Here is an 18,816-nt window from a genome sequence, read left to right as displayed (position 1 = left end):
TTTGTTGTTTGATGAGAGGTGGTGTGTTGGTTGTGTGTTGAGAGTTGTGTGGTGTGTGTTGGTGTGAGAGTGTGAAAGGTTGTGGGCGCCGCTCCACCACAGGACGACAGTTGGTGAAAAAAATTCAAAACCTTGCCGGGAGCACACACACACACACAGAGGCCCCTGTCACTGATTCTATAACTCTTATCACCTGGTCTGTGGCATATTCCCAAATTCCAATTTGACTGCTAGCCCCTGGCCCAGAGCACATCTCTGAAAAGAAGTACAGCAAAAATGGCTTCAGCATGGACCTTTGATAGGAAATACCAGGAAGGATTTCACAACCGAATTCACAATGAGGAACGCAGGAGGGAACAAATTTGAGCTTGTTTGGGATTTACAAACTAAGGGTGACCAAATACACCATTATTTATCTGGAGGCTGTAATCACCTGTCATTAGTAATAATGGAAAGAATTATTCTGCTTCCCCTTCTGTATCTTGTATTAAAATTAATTGTACATTCTGCTCTTTACTGAACTTTAAATACTTGATCCCCAGAGGAGTAAGTAAAGTAATATGGGCCTGATTTCACCTTAATGTGTTTCATCTTTCTCTCCCTCTCCAGGAGTCTCCATCAGGGCGGAGGAAGGCCTTGGCCACCAGCAGTATAAATATGAAACAGTACGCCAGTCCAATGCCTACACAGACGGATGTCAAACTCAAGTTTAAGCCCCTGTCGAAGAAAGTGGTGTCGGCCACCCTACAGTTCTCCCTCTCCTGCATTTTCCTCCGTGAGGGAAAGGCCACGTAAGTATTGGTCTTCTCATGTAACACCTCTACTAAGCACAGTTGAAGTATTGTTTACATCTTCTCTACCCTTCTCTCACCTTTCTACCCTGCATATTAATTAGGGTACTTAACGAATCCTGGTTCAGATTCTTGTTCTTGTGAAATAGCCAAAGGAAAACAAAATATGTTGAAGCTAATTACGTTCCATTTTTGTTTGCTTCTCTGAGGTGTAAACCTTCCTGGAATGGACTTCTTTGATCACTACTCTGTTGTGCCATTTAGTGTTCTTTAGTCAGTGTGGGTCTATTTTAGCTTGTTCTCTTTCTCTTTGCTGATGTAGTTACTCTGTTTTGAAAGAGTTTTCCATGTGCCCTATCACATGAATGTGCTCTTTTTTTGTTACAGCAATTCAGATAACAACTCACGTTAAGTAGGTAATTAAGTTAGCCTCGATATTAAAGCGGGACTACACAGTAAATATTTAGTTTCATGCTGTACACACAATCACATAGATTCTTGTTGGCAGATGATGTTAATACAGCGGATTTCTTTCAAACAAGAACATGTTTGTAGAAACTGCTTTTTCTGTCTGGTTCAGCTAACGTTCACCAAGTATAAATAACAGAACAGCTGAATGAGAATTATTCCTCCGCAGTGCCAGTAAACACAACATACTGTATGTGCCCATCAATAACTGTGCTATATTTATACACACACACACACACACAGCACACACACACACACACACACACACAAACTGTAACATTAATCGCAATAAACAGTATGACTATGGCCATTTACTGACACTCTCCCACAGATGCAACAGAAACCGTCTTATAGTTGTAGCTGCCATCCCCCGTACAACCCTTACAACTTTTAAAAATATGTTGGGTGGGAGTTTTTTGGCTGAATTCAGGGATATAGTTACAAATGCAGCTTTTTCAGCTCCTTTTCACGGATCAAGGGAATTTATTCAATGTACAACTGAAGGTTGTACATTGAATAAATTGGAAAATGAAAATGTGCAGTCCCTTCATGATACACACATAGAGAAAGAATAGTACATTTATAGTGGAATAACATAATATATAATAAATAAAATAAAAAAAATGCTGTTATTTGTATACATATATACATACAAGTATACACTAAGGAAATAATTCTACAGTGCATTTTTAAACATTTTGCGTCTGATCTGGGGAAAATAAACAGCAGCAACAAGACAGTGACGATTATATGGTTTCATCTTCACTCAAAAAGTTTGACATTCCTCTCGTCTTGCGCTCTGCTTGGTTCGGAGCACAGCCAGCCCGTTAATGATTCAGGATGTTGATGCAGGCCTAATGTCAGTTATAAACAGTGACATTTTAAAAATTATAGTATTGAAGTTTTGATTAGAAATCTTTTAGAATTATACCAGACATGATGTCGTCAGCTCTGTACGAGTCACCTCAAACTGTCTGTCTGTCTGGTTATTTATGTCTTATAACAAAAAGAATAAACACATAATGTATGTACACAAAAATCTACACACATTTGTTACAGTCTAGCATTTTGTGATTGTGCTAAGTTTAATTTACAGACACACACATTATCATTCATTCTCATATATTCCACTTTGATGCCACCAACTTTCATTTGAGGACATACACTCTCAACCACGGTGTTTGCCGTTTGTTATTCATTCTAATTTGATAGCAGCAACTTTCATTTAAAGACAGGCACACACACACTCATACTGAGCGAGAGCAGAGCAACAAGGCCTTTGTTGTGGCGTGGACGGCGGGTCGCTGGCGCGTAACCCTTGTTAACCCTTCGGGGAATGATGTCAACCACACAAACAAACTCAATCACACCAGTTCAAATGAGCCTCTGGGCCTGGGAAACACCAAACACAAAGAACAGAGAGGAGAATACACTGATTATGATGGAGCGGTGGTATCGAGGGACTGAGAGGGAGTACACAAGACTACATAAAATGCAGGGAATACTGTAGAAGTTGATGCATCTGTGAATAAAGTCGTGGAGGGCCAAAAGAGGTTGAGTAGGGAAGTCTTAGGTGATTATGACAGTAAGTTAGAGATGAATGAGTGGTGAAAGAGGTAGAGACAGAAAGAACGATGGAGAACTATGATAATCCTTACATATGATATAGCTGTTGGCAGCTGTGTTGGTGAGAGCTGTGGGTGGAATTGTGTGTGTTCCTTCATCTCCTTGCAGGCACATTGAAAATACAGCACTGATGCATTTTCTTTTTTTTTTGCATTATGTCTTTCTCTGCTTTTGTTTATTATGTTTTCAGCATCATAAAAATGTACAGCCCTGTGTGGTTCAGTCTTTCAGGACTGGTCTTGGTTTTTAAATCATTATAAGCATATTATATGTATGTGTTTTGAGTGCTTTTTCTGCCTATGAAAATGAGCTATCTATTTTGGGTGTGTGTGAATTGTGTGTGTTTTTTTTTTATTTTATGGCTTAGTGATGAGGACATGCAAAGCCTGGCCAGCCTGATGAGCATGAAGCAGGCTGACATTGGCAACCTGGACGACTTTGAGGAGGAGAATGAGGAGGATGAGGAGAACAGAGTTAACCAGGAGGAGAAGGCTGCCAAGATAACAGGTGAAACTGGCACAAAACACTTTTCTTTGACCGGTGACAGATGTATGGTTTTTCCAAGATCAGAGATGAACTAGCTGAAGTTGATCAAAGTCAGCCAGGTTGCTGTTTTGCCTGAATCTGCCATTAGACATTAGTACAGTATTATGCTTACTATTGGTCAGCAACCATGCTTGTCAGTGATACATTTTCCTGTGGTGTCAGTCAAAGCTCCGTTAATGGTAAGTCTGTCTATATAATCAGCCAATAACCACTATTTTGCCAAGTCAACTTGATCAGTAAAATGCTCAAAATGTCCTGATACATTTTGCCATCTTCCCAAACTGCCTACTTGGTGAATACAATCTCCAACCCTTCTGAATAATCCCCGCGACCAGAATAACCAGGACCAAGGCTTCAGTGGGGCATCAACTTTGCTTCATTCGTTTTTATTTTTCTAAGTTTATGCTTCTGCGAGTGTGGGTGTGTGTGCATGCTTGCAAACATAAAAAACATTTTAAATTTTTGATTTTCATTTGAATATTTTGTCAGCTTCAGGTTTTCTTCCATTGCTTAGGCTTTACTCTACCCTATCCACATTACCCCTTTGTTCCTTGCTTTCTTCTTGGTGGACTACTCCACTGATGGTGGCTCTTCTCCTTCCATACATACATGGTGAAGATTCATTCTATGTACGGGACCTGCTGCTTTCTGCTTTGCTTAATCCAACTTTTCAAAGCGCAATCTCGTCACGTTAAGCTTCATGCTTTCTCTCCTTTCTTTTCCCTTCGCTGCTCTTTGTCCCATTTGTATGTATATGCATTGAGCGCCTACAGCAAATGCTTCACTAGCGTGGGTCTCTGAATCAAAGGCCTGGCCAAGCTGCCAAAGATCCCCACTATTATATTCCTTCCCTGGATGCTACCTATCCAAAAAGCCAGCAATACTAACACTAGGCTAACCAACGCAAACCCTGCAAAACATATCTGCTCTCTTTACTTTTTACATACAGTATGCAAATAATGAAAAGAGAATATATTACACCTAAAAGGGATATATTGTACATCTCCATGAATATATATCTTGTCTGTAAGTGTTGTGTATTTGAGTATGTAAGTATTTGTTAGTTGTGTGTGTTCAGATGTTCTGCGGTGCTACTTACCAAGGTAACCTGCTTGTGGAAAAAAATGCAACGTAAATGTAAAGATAGATTTCAGTCTTAGTGCTTTCAGCCTTTTCAGCATTAGTGTGTACACACTATCAAGTTAGCACAGCTTTTCAGCAGCAGGTTAGCCGTTCTGGCAATGCTGTTACACAGTTAACCAAAGCATGCAGTTTGAAATACAGCATTTACGTATGTTCCTTCTGTACACAAATATCAGTGTTGTGTATTGATACAGAGCACTTCAATCATGTACCACCCTACAAGCTAACTAGCTTGCTAGTTTAATAGGTCTGCACTGAAATATATGCACTCTTTAACTCTAAATGCATATATATGTGTTGTTAAATGGAGTTTTGAGAGTGTGTGTGTGTGTGGATATTCTCCATGGGTTGTGTTATTTTGCCTTGTTCACTGCTATTCTTCCTTCCTCCCTTCCTGTATGGCCCTGTCGTTTACAGAGATAGTAAACCAGTTGAATGCCCTCAGCTGCTTACATGGGGATGATGATGATGATGATGTCCTTAAGCGAGCACGCAAAGCAACCGCTAAGCCTGCCGCTTCCTCCCAAGGTCTTTTTTCACCTTTCTTTCACCTTTCACCCTGTCTTCCTGACTCTTTTTTTATCGTCTTGTGAACATTTTGTCTATTCTACACTACCATTTATTACCACAATTTCTCTTCATATATTTATTTTTCTTAATCCTCCCTTTTCCACTTTTCCTGTCTTTTTGTTTCTCTCCCCCCCCCCTCTCTCTCACTCCTTGGCTCAAACCCCCCATCCCCCGATTCTCCTTTACATTGGTATTGTGATCGTGTTGTGATCATGTGGTCTTACAGTTTATCTTGGTCCATGTGGTGATGTGCTGTACACGTGTTGTGAACACATCAGTTGGTGTTCATCCTTTTGGTTCCTTTTGTTTTTTTTTTGACTTTGTGGACTTCCCAATTCTTTTACTGCAATTGGTAGTGAACCAAATCAGGTAAATGGTATCCAAACAAACACTGCCTACAAAAAACAACATTGTCCCAGGAACACAAATGTTTTTTTGTTTTGTTTTCCAATTTGAATCAAGCATTTTATTTTTCAATTCAACTGTGTATTGGATCTGCGGTATTATTACTGTTGAGACAGTGTAACAACGGCATAATAGTAGGAGTCTCAAACTCTGTGTTGTAAAAGGCCAAGTGTTAAAGATTTCAGTCTTGCCACAAAGACTAAACTACATGTTTTTTGCTGGCTAGTTCAGTCAGTAGTAAGGGTAACAACTTAGTGAAATGACTAACATATTGTAACTAACCTGACAAACCCAAAACTTCATTTAGGCCCCTCACATTTTACACACAGGTTTTCAATTTGACCTGTGACTGGAAAACAGCTGAGCTTATTTTTGTTTCTTGGATTCTCAAGTTACTCTACTTGCACCTCCTAGCTCCTCTGCTTGGACAGGGAACAGTCACAAACGATGTTACACACTGGCACACATACAGACGTAAATACACGCCCATACACATGTGTCCTTGCATGGCCTAAAATGTGTCATGAATGTTGTCAATAAGAGGCGAGGAAAAGTGCTGCACCCCTTATCAGCTACCACCACTTCACATAGCCACCCTACATATAGACCACGGGACCCGCACTCTCATACACACAGCACTTTTTCTCTGTGGTCAGACTCTCACACAGCACTTCTTGGCATCTACCTCACACACATTTACGCTCTTTTCAAACTGACCCACACCCTGGCAGCATGCGACTAATCTACAGTGAGGGTGATGAAGATGAAGTGGAAAATTCTCAGCCTTTCCAGCTCGGATCTCCATAGCAACTCTATACTGCCTTCACTGTCTCCCACAGTGAACCTCCATACCACGCACATTTTCCCAGAATGCCACTGCTGTACATGCATTGAAGTGGAGCTGAGGTGGCAGAGGAGCACAGAGAAGTTGAGACAGCGCTCCCTAGCAAGAGGGGATTAGTTATACAAGACTGAATGGTCTTTATGCTGATGGTTCACTCCAAAGTGCAGATATTTGGTATATTTGGGTTTGTGAATGTTTAAATTCATTTCATTTTGGAAATGTGTTGTTTTGTAGCTGTTATTTTTGACTCATTAGTTGTCTTCTATATCATTGTTTTTCGTGTGGATGACTTTGTGTTGCACTCTGTTGCAACAGAGCTGATCAACAAGCTGAACTTCCTGGAAGACGAGGATCAGGAAGTGCCTCCTGCCATGGGTACAAATCCCTTTGATGACCCTGATGACGACCTTCATCCCAACCACCTCAACCCATTTGGTGATCCTGATGAAGACGGTATGTTCAACTCGGTCAGCATATGACAAAAGACGTGTTCAGTCCAATTTTGTTGTGGAAGGTTTTTTATTATTATTTTGACTGGTTTTGTGAGTAATATTGTCAGTAATTTCAGCTTTGATCTTATCAAGTAATAAAAGTTATGGTGTTTTATTGGGGGCAGATTCAGTAGAGTGACAGGTGTTGCAAGCTGAAGGTTTGGATGTGCACATACCTTGAACGTGTGTAGTCAGGTGTAACTATAGCAGGTAGGCTTCAATGCTGTCAGTCAGACAGCTAAACCAATATTTTTGTCTGACCACCTGAGTAGACAGGTGTGTTCGTATAGATTATTTGCTTTTTAGTGGCTGTTCCCTCACACTTAAATCTCCCACTTTGATGCTTGTTAAAATGGTCTTTAATCAAAATCTTATTGTCTGTATTGTTCTAGGGTTTTGCTTTTTGTGCACGTTTTTATGTCTTCATTAACATCCCCTGCGTGACATCTAATCTTATTAAACCAGTATTAAAAAATATCATAGGTTTACTGGTTTTATTTTTGGGGGGATGGTACAGTTGTTGTTTTTTATTCAGTAGAAGCTGTATGTGGGCATACATACATATCTAATATTGTGAGTTCCTGTGGAACACATGAATGTTAAGCTACCAGGTGAGCTACCCTTCGCCCCATCAAACTTGATGGTAGGGTAAGGTATGTTAAAAGACAGAATGCGAGTAGGCTGGTACGTCCACAATGCTTAGCTAGTTACCAGGATTACAGTCACATTTATTTTGACTCCCATCTCCTGCCCAGCTCCCTAACCCAGTCTGGTAACAGGCTACCAAAGCTCTTGTCAAATAAAGAAGATGCTATTGAGTCACTGTCACTATGTTTTACAAGCCTAGTTATAGTATGTGTTGTATATGCCTCTCTGTCAAACAGAGCCCCCTGCCCAGTCGGTCTTAAGGCAGCGGGTTAATGAAGATTCCTTCTATGACCACGACTCCTCAAATCCATTCAATGAGCCAGATGAACCTGGGACACAAACACCCCCAGGGAACCCCTTCGATGAGCCTGAGCAGGACATGGACCTCCAGCCAGACCCAGAACCCCCCAAGCCCAGGCAGAGGAAAGGAGTGCGGCCTGTTGATATGAGCAAGTACTTGTACGCCGACACCTCTCACAACGAGGATGAGGAGCTTGATGAGTAAGACTTCTTAATTATGTTGCATTTCTTCAATTTTAATATTTCAATCAGCTGACGCAGGAAATGGTGAAATAACATAAGATAATAATTAAGCCTGACATTGGCAAATAACATTTAGTCTAAGGTAACTGATAGACTGACATTTTGGACGTGCAGTATTTACAGATGGCAGTTGTTTGTATTGTATTGTTTGAAGTAATATGAAGTCTGGATGACAGTGTGCCTGTAAGGGAAGAGTGTGCACCTTGCATGGTTTGTCTGGTTCTGGTTTTCCACTTGAATTTGCATTAGTTACACCTTCACTGGCATTGGTACAATATATGGATAGCTGGAGCCCCTTTCTTTGTAGTGCATTAAACCTTTTTGTATGTCTGAGTAGGGAGGACTATGTTATATTGATTGCTAGAGGGCTTTATATTAACACACTTTCCTAAACTGGAAGGATCCAGACTGCCCAGCTTGGTAACTGTTGGCAGGCCAAGCTGTGTAAGACCCCTCCTTATAGAGGGGTACTTGTAGCCCCCCTATCAGGGCAGAGTGACTAGGCAGCTCTTTCAACGGGAACAAGGGCCCTGTTGTTTCCCTGCATTCTTTAACCTTGTCTCCCTCCTTTCCCTCCTTCTCTACTTCCTTCCCTCCCCCGTATCATCTTGTTGCCCCATACTTTCCCTCTTTGCCATCCTCCTTAACTTCTTCTTCTCTGGCCATTTTTATTTAACCTTTTTCCTATTTAATCCTGCCTTCCTTCATTTACTCCTCCTTCTTTCCCTGTTTTCCCTTTCTCATTTTACATCACTTCAGTGTGTCAGTTCGGCCAGTTAAGTTTAGTCCCCAGTTACTGTACTTTATAAGAACACTTTAAACCATTGAGTAGTACATTAGTAGGTGTCCTACTTTATGTACTTCTATCCCAAAAAACACAACAGCTGTGTGAATTTAAATTCATTAGAACTGGCAGTGGCACCGGTCAATAAAAATAATAAAAATATATTTTTGTTACTCACTTGGTGGAGGTGTGGTTTCACTGCAAAGAAATCAAAAGAGAATGCATCTATTAACACTTCAGCAAGTTTTCATAAAAACATTTAATCAGTGACAAAGAGCTGGAACAAACATCCAATCTGTAGTACTCTGCATAGCAGAATGTATCACTGATTGTGTGTGACCTCTGCAGACGAGTGGTCGTGCCATTATTGTAAATGCAAACTTGTAGGTTCTTGGTGTTGAGCGAAGCTGTCACACAGATAGCCCTATATTTTAGTCCTCTCGGCTGTCTAAAGACAGACAGGTTATTGACTGGCATGTTTCTTTTGCTCTGTCTCTTACACCAGGAGCAGAATAGAAAGTTCAAGAGGGCAGTGCAGTGTTTTGACTGGAGTCCTTTCACATGTCTTTTAGCCAGTGCTGGTCCGTTAAAGCTGCTCTATAGGCCTGCCTGCTTTTCTTTTCTTCACTTCCCTTCCTTTTTTCCCTCTCTGTATCGCTCTGTGGTTAGACGGACACCGAGTAGCTCTAACCTTTCAGACAGATACCTAGTCAATCAGCTTTTTTCTTTTTCACTCTCACCCCCCACCCTCTCTATCCAATTCTCTTGTTTGTTTAGAATAGCTTGTTGGATGTTGAGTGAATATCTCAATGCCACGCCCTTGCTTTCAGTGCCACAAGCATGCCTGTATATTGATAACACTCTGGTATGTGTGTTTCAGTGCATGCTTGCATATGTGTGTATGCCTTCGTGCTTCTCTCTGTCCGTCTGTCAGTAGGCCACCTTGGGCAGCAAGGATATGAGGTCACGCAGACCTGACCTCAGTGCACCTGCATCTTCTATTACCTTACCACTTGTGTGTGTTGTTCATTGTATTGCACCAAACTCTCATTTCCATGTAGCAATTTCCTTATGTTTAACTAAACAATGGGCAGTGTAAGCCAAAGATGGGTTTAAATAGGGCTAATAATCTTAATAACTTTTAACGTTTGGCACAAAGGCATTTAACCAAAAACGGGATCTACAACGTTTCTTGTGTGCCTAATTTTGTGTTTATGTGTGTATTTATTGATGCTTTCTTACGTATTTTTTTTTGTAGAGGTCTGCTTGACAGTTTATTTCCTGCAATGCTGAACATTTTGCTTTGGCGACACTGTTGGTTTTTGATGCAAAAGGTCATATAAATCTGAATAATTTCACATTGCTCTATGTGTACACATTACTATAACTTCCATTTAAAAGAAAAATTGCAGTCTGTGAAAGATCCATGCACTTTCTAACATGACATCTTTTTGTCTTGCTCTCGTTTGTCACCTGTCCTTTCCCTCCATTCTCAGATCCAACCCGTTCTACGAGCCAAGGACATCAAGCCCTACGCAGCCCCCTGCTGGTGGCCCCTCCCTGGATGTGAGCAGCAGCCAGAAGAGGAGGGCTCCCCCACCACCAAGTTCCAGCCCTGGCCTCGGCCCCAGTCCGCCAGCTCCCAGCTCTGGCCCAGAAAGGGAGAGAGCCCAGCCAGTCGGGCCCAGCCCAGTCGCAGCAGTAATGGGGAGAGAGCTGGCCTCCTCTTCCCCCAAGGTAACCAGGATTCACTTGAATGTAATAAATCCCCACAGCAGGCACGCAGACGCACGATACAACAGTCTACTAGTCTCAGCAGTGGGTTGCAGGCTGGTGCTTAATGCGTAGTGGGTTGGGACTTTTTAACTTGTTTTCCCTAAGCAAGTATTGAAAACAACCTCATTAAAGCAAAAGGCAAATGCCAAATGTTGCCTGAACACAAACAGCTGTACAAGGACTTTGCAGAAATAAAACGGTATAAATTTGTCAACATTATGATTTATATCAGACACAGTCAGATATGAGACTGCATCTGATGCATGTTTCGGCAGTTGACCGTTTATCTTTACTCGACGCTATGTTTGCTGGTACCAAAAAAGTATTCAGGTTTGATATCCAGCCCTAAATAGAGGAGTTGTTTTTGATAGATAGTTGAGTAATGAGTTTAATCCATTCAATGTAATGAATTGTGCATATCAGAAATAATTTGAATGTAACATGTTGCTGCTTAGCAGTATCTAGATTATAGGGGGATAAAAAAGATCCTCTTAAAATCCACTATGTAATATGAACACTGCTTCTTAGTGAATTCACTATCACATAGACATACAATAAAGGATTTGTAATTTTTGGGTTTGATTTCATGAATGTTTGTTAGATGACCAAACTTTAAAAGTAGTTTACCAAATACAACAAATCTAATGTAATTTCAATTGGATAGCAACACAACAGTAAATCTTTAACACAAACTGAGCCCTAAAATCCCAGAATTCCACAGCTGTAGGTAGCAGTCGACTTACTATTCTTCATGTTGACTCATTCTTTGTAGCATGTGTTATTATAAGTGAGTGACTTGAAACATTTTGTGTGTTTGTGTGTGTGTGTGTGTGTGTGTGTTCGTGCTTGTGTGTCCACATCCAGTGGTCCTTACATTAGCTTTTTTTCCGCCTGCACAATCCCATCTTCTGCCCCATTCTTTATGCTCATGAAACTCCCCAGCTCCTCATTTGAATATAGGTATTTGTTTATTGGGGTGTTTTCGTATGTTTATTTATTTATTTAAATTAGGTAAATCATGGCTGGGTCTAATTAAATGGCTGATGGTCACACACACTCACGGCAGGAGTCAGACCACTGGTGGGGAATGATTGGCTGGGGGCGTGGGGATGGCTGGTGGTTAAAAAAGTGTGTGTGTGTGCACGTGTGGGGGTTTCAATGAGCCTATGTGGGGCTTAAACACAGGGGGCTTAACTACAGCAGAGCGATCACAAGGGGGTGTTGACCCCCTGTGCACACACACACACACACACATGCAAACACAGTCTATACAGTTACTTACACACACACACACACACACAGACACACACAGGTCCCTCCTCCCCATGCAGCTGGCTAGCTGACTGTTTTAGTGTAGCTGGGCGGTGATGCTGGCCGTCCATGTAATTATGGCACAGTGCCTTTATCACCCAGCTGCAGTTGCCTGTGACCGTGGGTGAGGGGGCCTAAACCACTTTAATTACCCAAAGCCAGTGGCCTGTGGTGGGCCACACTTCGCCAAGAGATGCCCCTGCCTCTGGAGCTTGGGACGGAGGGAGGGAGGGAGGGATGCAAAGAATGAATTGTGGGTGAGGACTGAAGAGTAGGGGGGTGCAATGAAGGAGAATAGGTGGAAGATAGCAGAGGGGTAGAGGAGTGGAGAACAGTGGGGGGAAGAGAAGGAAGATGGCCAGGGAATAGTAGAAAGAGAGATAGTATGTTCACAGTAAACAAGGATAGGCCTACAGGGTTTGTTGACATATACAGCTAGTGTGAATAGGATTCTTTCTTATTCACACCAAGCAGTATGACACACGCGGGTGTGCGCCTCAGCCATGTGTAGGCTGTGAGATGACCTTTGAATGTATGAAGTCAGAGCGGATTAAGCAGAGACATTCCCACTATGAGAGGCCAAGACGAAACCAACACATCATCACACTATGAACGTGTACAGAGTACAGATGTGTGCTTGTGCTCGCATGCATGTATGTATCTGTTCTTATAGTTTCTAGTATGCCTTAGGCTCAGTGCTCAATAAGTAGGTGCTCGGGCAGTTTCCCCCAAAACACAGCTAACCTCGACCTTTCCCATATAAGACGTCTCAAGGTGTGTATTCTCCATTTATTTTTATTTCTACCAGCTATTCATGTGGGCAATTGGTGTGGTAGGACCAAGATAAACATACATGCATAAAACTAGGTCTAATCTCAGAATGTGAATAGAAATTGATATATTGAAAGACACTATATTCAGTTATTCATTTACAACCTGCCCTGAAGGGTATGAAATGTCTCATATGCTTTTTCTTAAACGAAATCTCGTCTTTGCTAACCAAAAGAGATTAGCATGCCTTGTGTCCCGTTTACATTTTACACACTTATTCAGTGCGTGTTCAGGTAACACAAGTGCAGCGGTTAAACAAGCTTTAACTGCTTGATCACTACAGTTACACCCAACAAATAGTTAGGAGCTTAAGGGTCAGAGAGTGCTCACACAATATTCCTGTGATCATGGACTGATATTTAAAATATAAGAATGGAAAAGAATAGCCAAAGCAAGAAAGATGTTAAGATTTTTCTCTCAAGATGAGAGTAAGCTTGAGACATTAGGACTTAGGAACCACTAAAATACCTATTTGTTATACACTGAAAATGAATAGTGTTATAAACTCTCTTGTCCTTGTCATGTATTCATTCACTTGTGGAGATTTACCTTTAAACTTTGTCTTAGGTGTAGTTTTATCCTCCTTGTTATTGCATTAAAACCACCCACTTCAGTACCAGCCTGTGAAAAATCGGGACATCTACAGGACATATGGTGTGCACCCACTTACTCTATACACAGGTATTACACATATGGATTGGATTTACATTAAGCTCTAACAAGAGCTGAAAGCTCTGGATTTTTGCCAGTGGAACATATGTTTAGCACAAGTAATTTATGGACAGGCTAAGATGGCAATACTGAAAAACTCAAATGCATTTATTGAAACGTGTGTTACCAGTTACTGGGCGTTTTCTATCTTCAGACCATCCATGGGGACCTGTGAAAGCAATGCTTAGCAAATTTACATTTAGCATGCAGAGTCAGTGGACAGAGATGTAAATTTAGATATGTAACCTGCAGCATCTATAGAGGTTCCAACAGTTTTCTTCTCTATGAGGCCTAGCAGACTGTAGGTTCTTACAAAACCCAGCAGATATTGTAGACCACATACAATGAATGCAATCCTTGCCATAGTGTACCAGTTTCTTCTCTTCTTGTTGGCCTTCATCTGACAGTACTAGATGGACAGTCCCAGTGTGAGCTCATATTCTGATGTTTCACACAGCAGTGTCTGGCTTAAATTAGGACTTTTGGCTCAGTACAACTGCAGCATGTAACAACTGACCAGTTAGCAGCTCGACCAAAGGAAGTGAAGGTTAAGTGCCTGCTCTGGGTCACTTTGGTTGAGCATTTAAAAATGCCACTTTCATCTTTGAATATACATGCAGTACATCAACTATTTAGAGTTTTTGTTAGTAACTGAAATCTGTGTTCAGGTTAGTGAAAGTGGCACTTGAGTCTCTTTTAAGAAGTTTCATGTCTCTCATGCCAATGTATCTGTCCATTGTCCTGTCTGGGAGATATAGATCCTCAAAGGCGTCAAGTTTAAGTTTAGCATTTGTGAAGGAGCTGGAAGGATGGAAACGTCTGTGGGATTAATGTAAATGAACAGAGGGAGTTCCTGTTGGGCGGGTTGTGAGCTCTGTCTGGTCTGATTCAGTCCATCTCTTTTCCCTGGGGCTGATTTTACCCCTCCCAGTAATTCAGTGATCCCTGCTCCTCCTTTTGTTTCATCTCCATCTCTATTCCACAGTCAGACCGCTCTACACTTAGATGCTCTGATCTTTGGATTTTTATCAAGTTTCCGCTTGATGAATTATTTGCCTTATTTTCATATAAAGAAAAGTTGGGAGCGGGCAAATGTCTGGGGAAAAGTTTGTACAAAAAAGTTCTATATTATCTTAATATTTACTCAAAGAATCTTAGAAAGAGTTAGGCATCTTCAACTTTAAGTTGTTGGCACTTAATGGGACAATACATGTATATCCTAGAGCTGTTGGTTGCTTTATAAAATAGAGATTACTACAAAATAGCTAAATATACTTTGGGTTTGAAGACTGTATTACATAGTTAGGAATCCTGTCCCATGTTTTTTGCAACCTTTTGGGTATTACTTAACTGTACCCTTTGCTAATATCATTTATTCTATTCCATGTGTGTCTCATAACACCAACTGTAATCAAAAGGGTTTTAAAAAAAATAGTCTTAATCATAATCTAACATGATGTTGGTACCACTTTTCCCTCTATTTTCCTATTTTTTACACACACTCATTCTTTCTGGAGGTGAGAAAGTGAACCAACACTAGAGGTATGTTTTCTTTCTCCCCTTCAGTTGAAGGGCTTGTGTGATTACTTATGTTAATCAAAGGGTTCAAATTAAATAGAGTTTTTGCAGGTTGTGAGAGCTCCTGTGCCAGGGGGAGGCAGAGGCCAGAGCTCTCCTTCCTCTCCCAGACTTTGTTTTCACAGCCCCTCCTTCAGTTCAGACTACCTCCAAATTGAAATTAGAATAAATTAACATTATTTAATTGAGTTCGCAGAAGGCTGCGATATTTCTTAATTAGCTTTCACCGGGGTTCGCGGCAGGCGAGGACCACATCCACACAGTGAACTGTTACTGAGGTTGACGTGATGACTGAGGGATGTTATTGGAGGACAGAGGGGAGCCCAAGAGACAAGGACAGTCATCTCTGGTCTTCTGATCTTTGCCTGTTCCAAGGTCTCTCGTCTTGTTATCATTATATCCGGTCCAAAGTTATTCCATCTCCTCTGATAACTTTGACATACCTTTACCAAAGAATCTTAGATGTAGGACGTAAAGAAAGTAAGACTTAAAGCCTAATGCTTTTAAACCATGTTTAAATACATTTTGTATGTCATTTTCTAATAGTACATATTTTTGCGTATTTTATTTAACTGTCACTGCATGTCTCATTCACTGGCATTAAAAAATAAAGAATGCAGGATGAATGAACACTTTTTATAAGGCACTATGGCCATTACTAATGTGGGCATTAGTATTTGTTGCTTGTGTTGATACAATAAGATATATATATATATATATATATATATATATATATACATGGATTGAATGTGAATTTATAATTGTTTTATACTTACTGTGCACAGTTTTCAATCAAATATCAAGGTTAATTGTTTCGGATAAAAAGTTAAAAGTAAATATCAAATTTCAACATCTTCAGTGCAGACATGTCACAACAGTTTTCACCCCCAATTACTCCTGTGTGATTTGTTTAGCTACTGTATATTGTTGGGTTAAAGGAAAGGATCAGAAGTGAGCTGCATCTCTTAAATTTCAGAACCTGGAATCAGTATTAGCAGAGAAACGGTAAGAGCAGCCCATTTCTGAGACCAGGACATTGAAGATTCAGTGTCTCTCCTTGGCCACACTGGCCTTTCCATAAGATGTAATATTAGGAGAATAATCCTTGAGAGAAGTAAGGCTAAGTCAGTACCTCTCAATGTCCGCTTTTTCCCAGTGTGGACCCCTCCCCAACTCTTATTTGCAGTCTCTGAGTGGTCTGTCATTGGATCTTGTGGGAGAGAGGAGACCCAGTTTCTTCTGTCATGCAGTTTAGGTCCGATCATTGGGCTTCCTGTTGTCGTTTCGTGCTGCAGGGCATCGCTGTCATCAAGTTAGCTCGAAAGGTATACGACATTACTGAGTACTGAACAATCTCAACTGTTTGAATCCTTTCTCAAAAGTTTAAGAGATTGTTTAGATAAGGTAAGTGGTGTGTCAGTTTTAGTTTGGCCTGTTGTGGATCTGTACTGAACATGGCCAAACGATACCCAAATCTTTGAATCAACTAACTCTGAGATAAAGGTTAAAGCCATGTTTAAAAGACTTTTCAAGAGGTTGTGTTTGCTCAAGGAGGAGTTAATCTCCTCATGAGAGGAATTCTGACATGACACACAATTTTGATCCTGAAGTCTCACAGGGCAGACATTGATATGTTTAATCATGAATGAATAGATAAATAAATCTTAACATGAATATGTATTCAGGAACTATCCTGAATTGAATTTTATATATGGTTGTTATGAAAGAACACAAAAGAACACATTTGTGTTGTGTGTACTAATGTGCAACCTTGTGTGTGTTGTGAGGGATATATTTTGATCCAGTTACTGTAATGCGGATATCATTTTTCCACCTCTTCCTCTGTTGGGTGCATGTCGAGTTCACAAGTTAAGCACTGCGAAGAGCTCGCTCTCCTCAATACCCGCGCCGACTGGTGTAAAAGGGCCTTCCGCAAAGCGCCGCTTGTAATCTGCCTTTGGTAAGTCCTCCTTAGTTTTATCTGCCAAGGATTACCTCACAAGCTGCAAGCAGGAGAGAACGAAAGAGACACAGAGCAAGAGAGAGAGAGAGAAATGAAAAGCAAGTCAAACAGAAAACGATGAAGATGGAACAAAATGAAAACAAATCGCTGTGTAATCTCTGAAAGAGAGAGACCTGCTTTAGAGTTGAAGGGAAGTTTCCCTCGCCACTCATTTAGAGAGGGAATTGACTAATCCCTCCATGATTGATGTCTGCTATGAGAGGCTCTATAGCAGACTAATAGGGCTTATGAGGATGACCAGAAAGTCCTTTATGTGTGCCTGCCTGTGTGTGTGTATATGTGAACGAACCAGACCTTTTTGTCTTGTGTGTCCTTCTATCCAGTGGTCATAGAGGCCAGGGGTTTGAATGACATAGCGGCCGAAGAAGGAGTAACTTTATCTTAATCTGGTCTTAATCTGCCCTGGTCCTCCAGGTGTGTGTGGGCTTAAACCCAGAAGGATCCAGGGTTTTGGGGTGAGGTTTAAGGGGGCTTCGGGTGAGGAGATAGAGGTCCATGCACTTGAAAACTCCTTCAGACCCCAGAAGGTCTAAGACCCCCCGCACATTCTTGAAAACCACGCTCACTTAGTCATGCCATACCTTACTCCCGTCATCCTTAAGTGGCCCCCGCTACATTTTAATTGAATTAAACCAACCGTTCTCCATAATTTAAAAAGGACTCTAGAAGTACCTTATGAATTAGTCTGAGTGATTTGTCTTTCAAATTGTGTGCGTGCATGTGCACACACATGCACTCTTGTGTCTGTGTTTGAGGAAAGGAGAGTGAGTGTAGAAATGATAAGGCTTTAATTGCCTCTGTATGAAGGCCCCCAGCACCCCCTCTTTTGGACTGTTATGGTATGCAGGTGTGTGCTCTTATGTGCTATAGGAAATACTAAGTGGCATTTCCAGTGCTTAACTCACTGATCACTGAGTGGGATCATTCCTTTAGCTTTTAATTGAGCGCTCTCGTAGGAGCTCAGTTGACCTCAACAAGATTGCACCATGCAACACCTATTTTTATTCACCTTAACAGCACAACACATAACTCAGTTTTGCCCGAAGTATTTGTCGGTGTTTAGCTAAGCTAGCGGAATGATGGGGATGGTGATGTCTGTCCAATGGTTGATCCTTCTGTTGGTCGAAAAGTAGTCCACTGTGAAAACTTAAGATCACTATGGGACTGACTGACAGATATTAAGGAGAATGAAACCTAATGTCTTTGGTGATACTTGAGATACAGCTTGTGGCAAATGGAGTAGTGTTAGATGATATGCAAACTAGGATTTTTCTGAGCATTAGACCAAGTCAGTTAACTCAAGCACTGCACGCAGTTTATCCAAATGCTATGCTAAAGGCTACTTTTAAAGTATCAGTGGTAACCTATGTACTCTGACCTCCCAGTTATTCACACATTCTTTCCCTTCCCTTTCTCTTTACTTTCTTGATCAATTCTTCCTCCCGCTCTTCCTGGGTGCTCTTGTCATCCTCCTCCCTCTTTTTCTCTGCCTGTGTGTAACATTTCCCCCACCCCACCCTACCTCCATCAGTATGTGTGTGTTGATGCATGTGTATTCTGATCAGGAGTCAAAGGGGTGACTTTGTAATTATGTTCATTTTAATTGGCTGTACTATCACTCTTCTCATCACTTTGAAGCCCACGCTGCGCTGGACAATGGCAGTCAGTAGTGGTGGGGGGGGATTGCACAACTGCTGTGTCAAGACCCCCCCCTCCACACACACACA

The 18,816-nt window shown here is 41.2% G+C and overlaps 1 protein-coding gene across 5 annotated transcripts in view; it reads left to right on the top strand.

The window, feature by feature from the left end:
• The window catches only part of ehbp1 (EH domain binding protein 1), a 150,123-nt gene that overhangs the window by 41,010 nt on the left and 90,297 nt on the right, over positions 1-18,816 (top strand). For all 5 annotated transcript variants that reach the window (XM_035663568.1, XM_035663567.1, XM_035663565.1 and 2 more), the window contains exons 6-10: positions 610-791; positions 3,253-3,392; positions 6,709-6,846; positions 7,769-8,033; positions 10,356-10,596. In XM_035663568.1, coding sequence (XP_035519461.1) covers positions 610-791; positions 3,253-3,392; positions 6,709-6,846; positions 7,769-8,033; positions 10,356-10,596 — 966 coding nt within the window. The remainder of the gene's footprint in view (positions 1-609; positions 792-3,252; positions 3,393-6,708; positions 6,847-7,768; positions 8,034-10,355; positions 10,597-18,816) is intronic.

Source organism: Morone saxatilis, unplaced genomic scaffold (genome assembly GCF_004916995.1).
Source record: "Morone saxatilis isolate NCDOM2014 unplaced genomic scaffold, NCSU_SB_2.0 Contig19, whole genome shotgun sequence".
Taxonomy (NCBI): domain Eukaryota; kingdom Metazoa; phylum Chordata; class Actinopteri; family Moronidae; genus Morone; species Morone saxatilis.
This window is presented reverse-complemented; position numbering and strand designations above follow the sequence as displayed.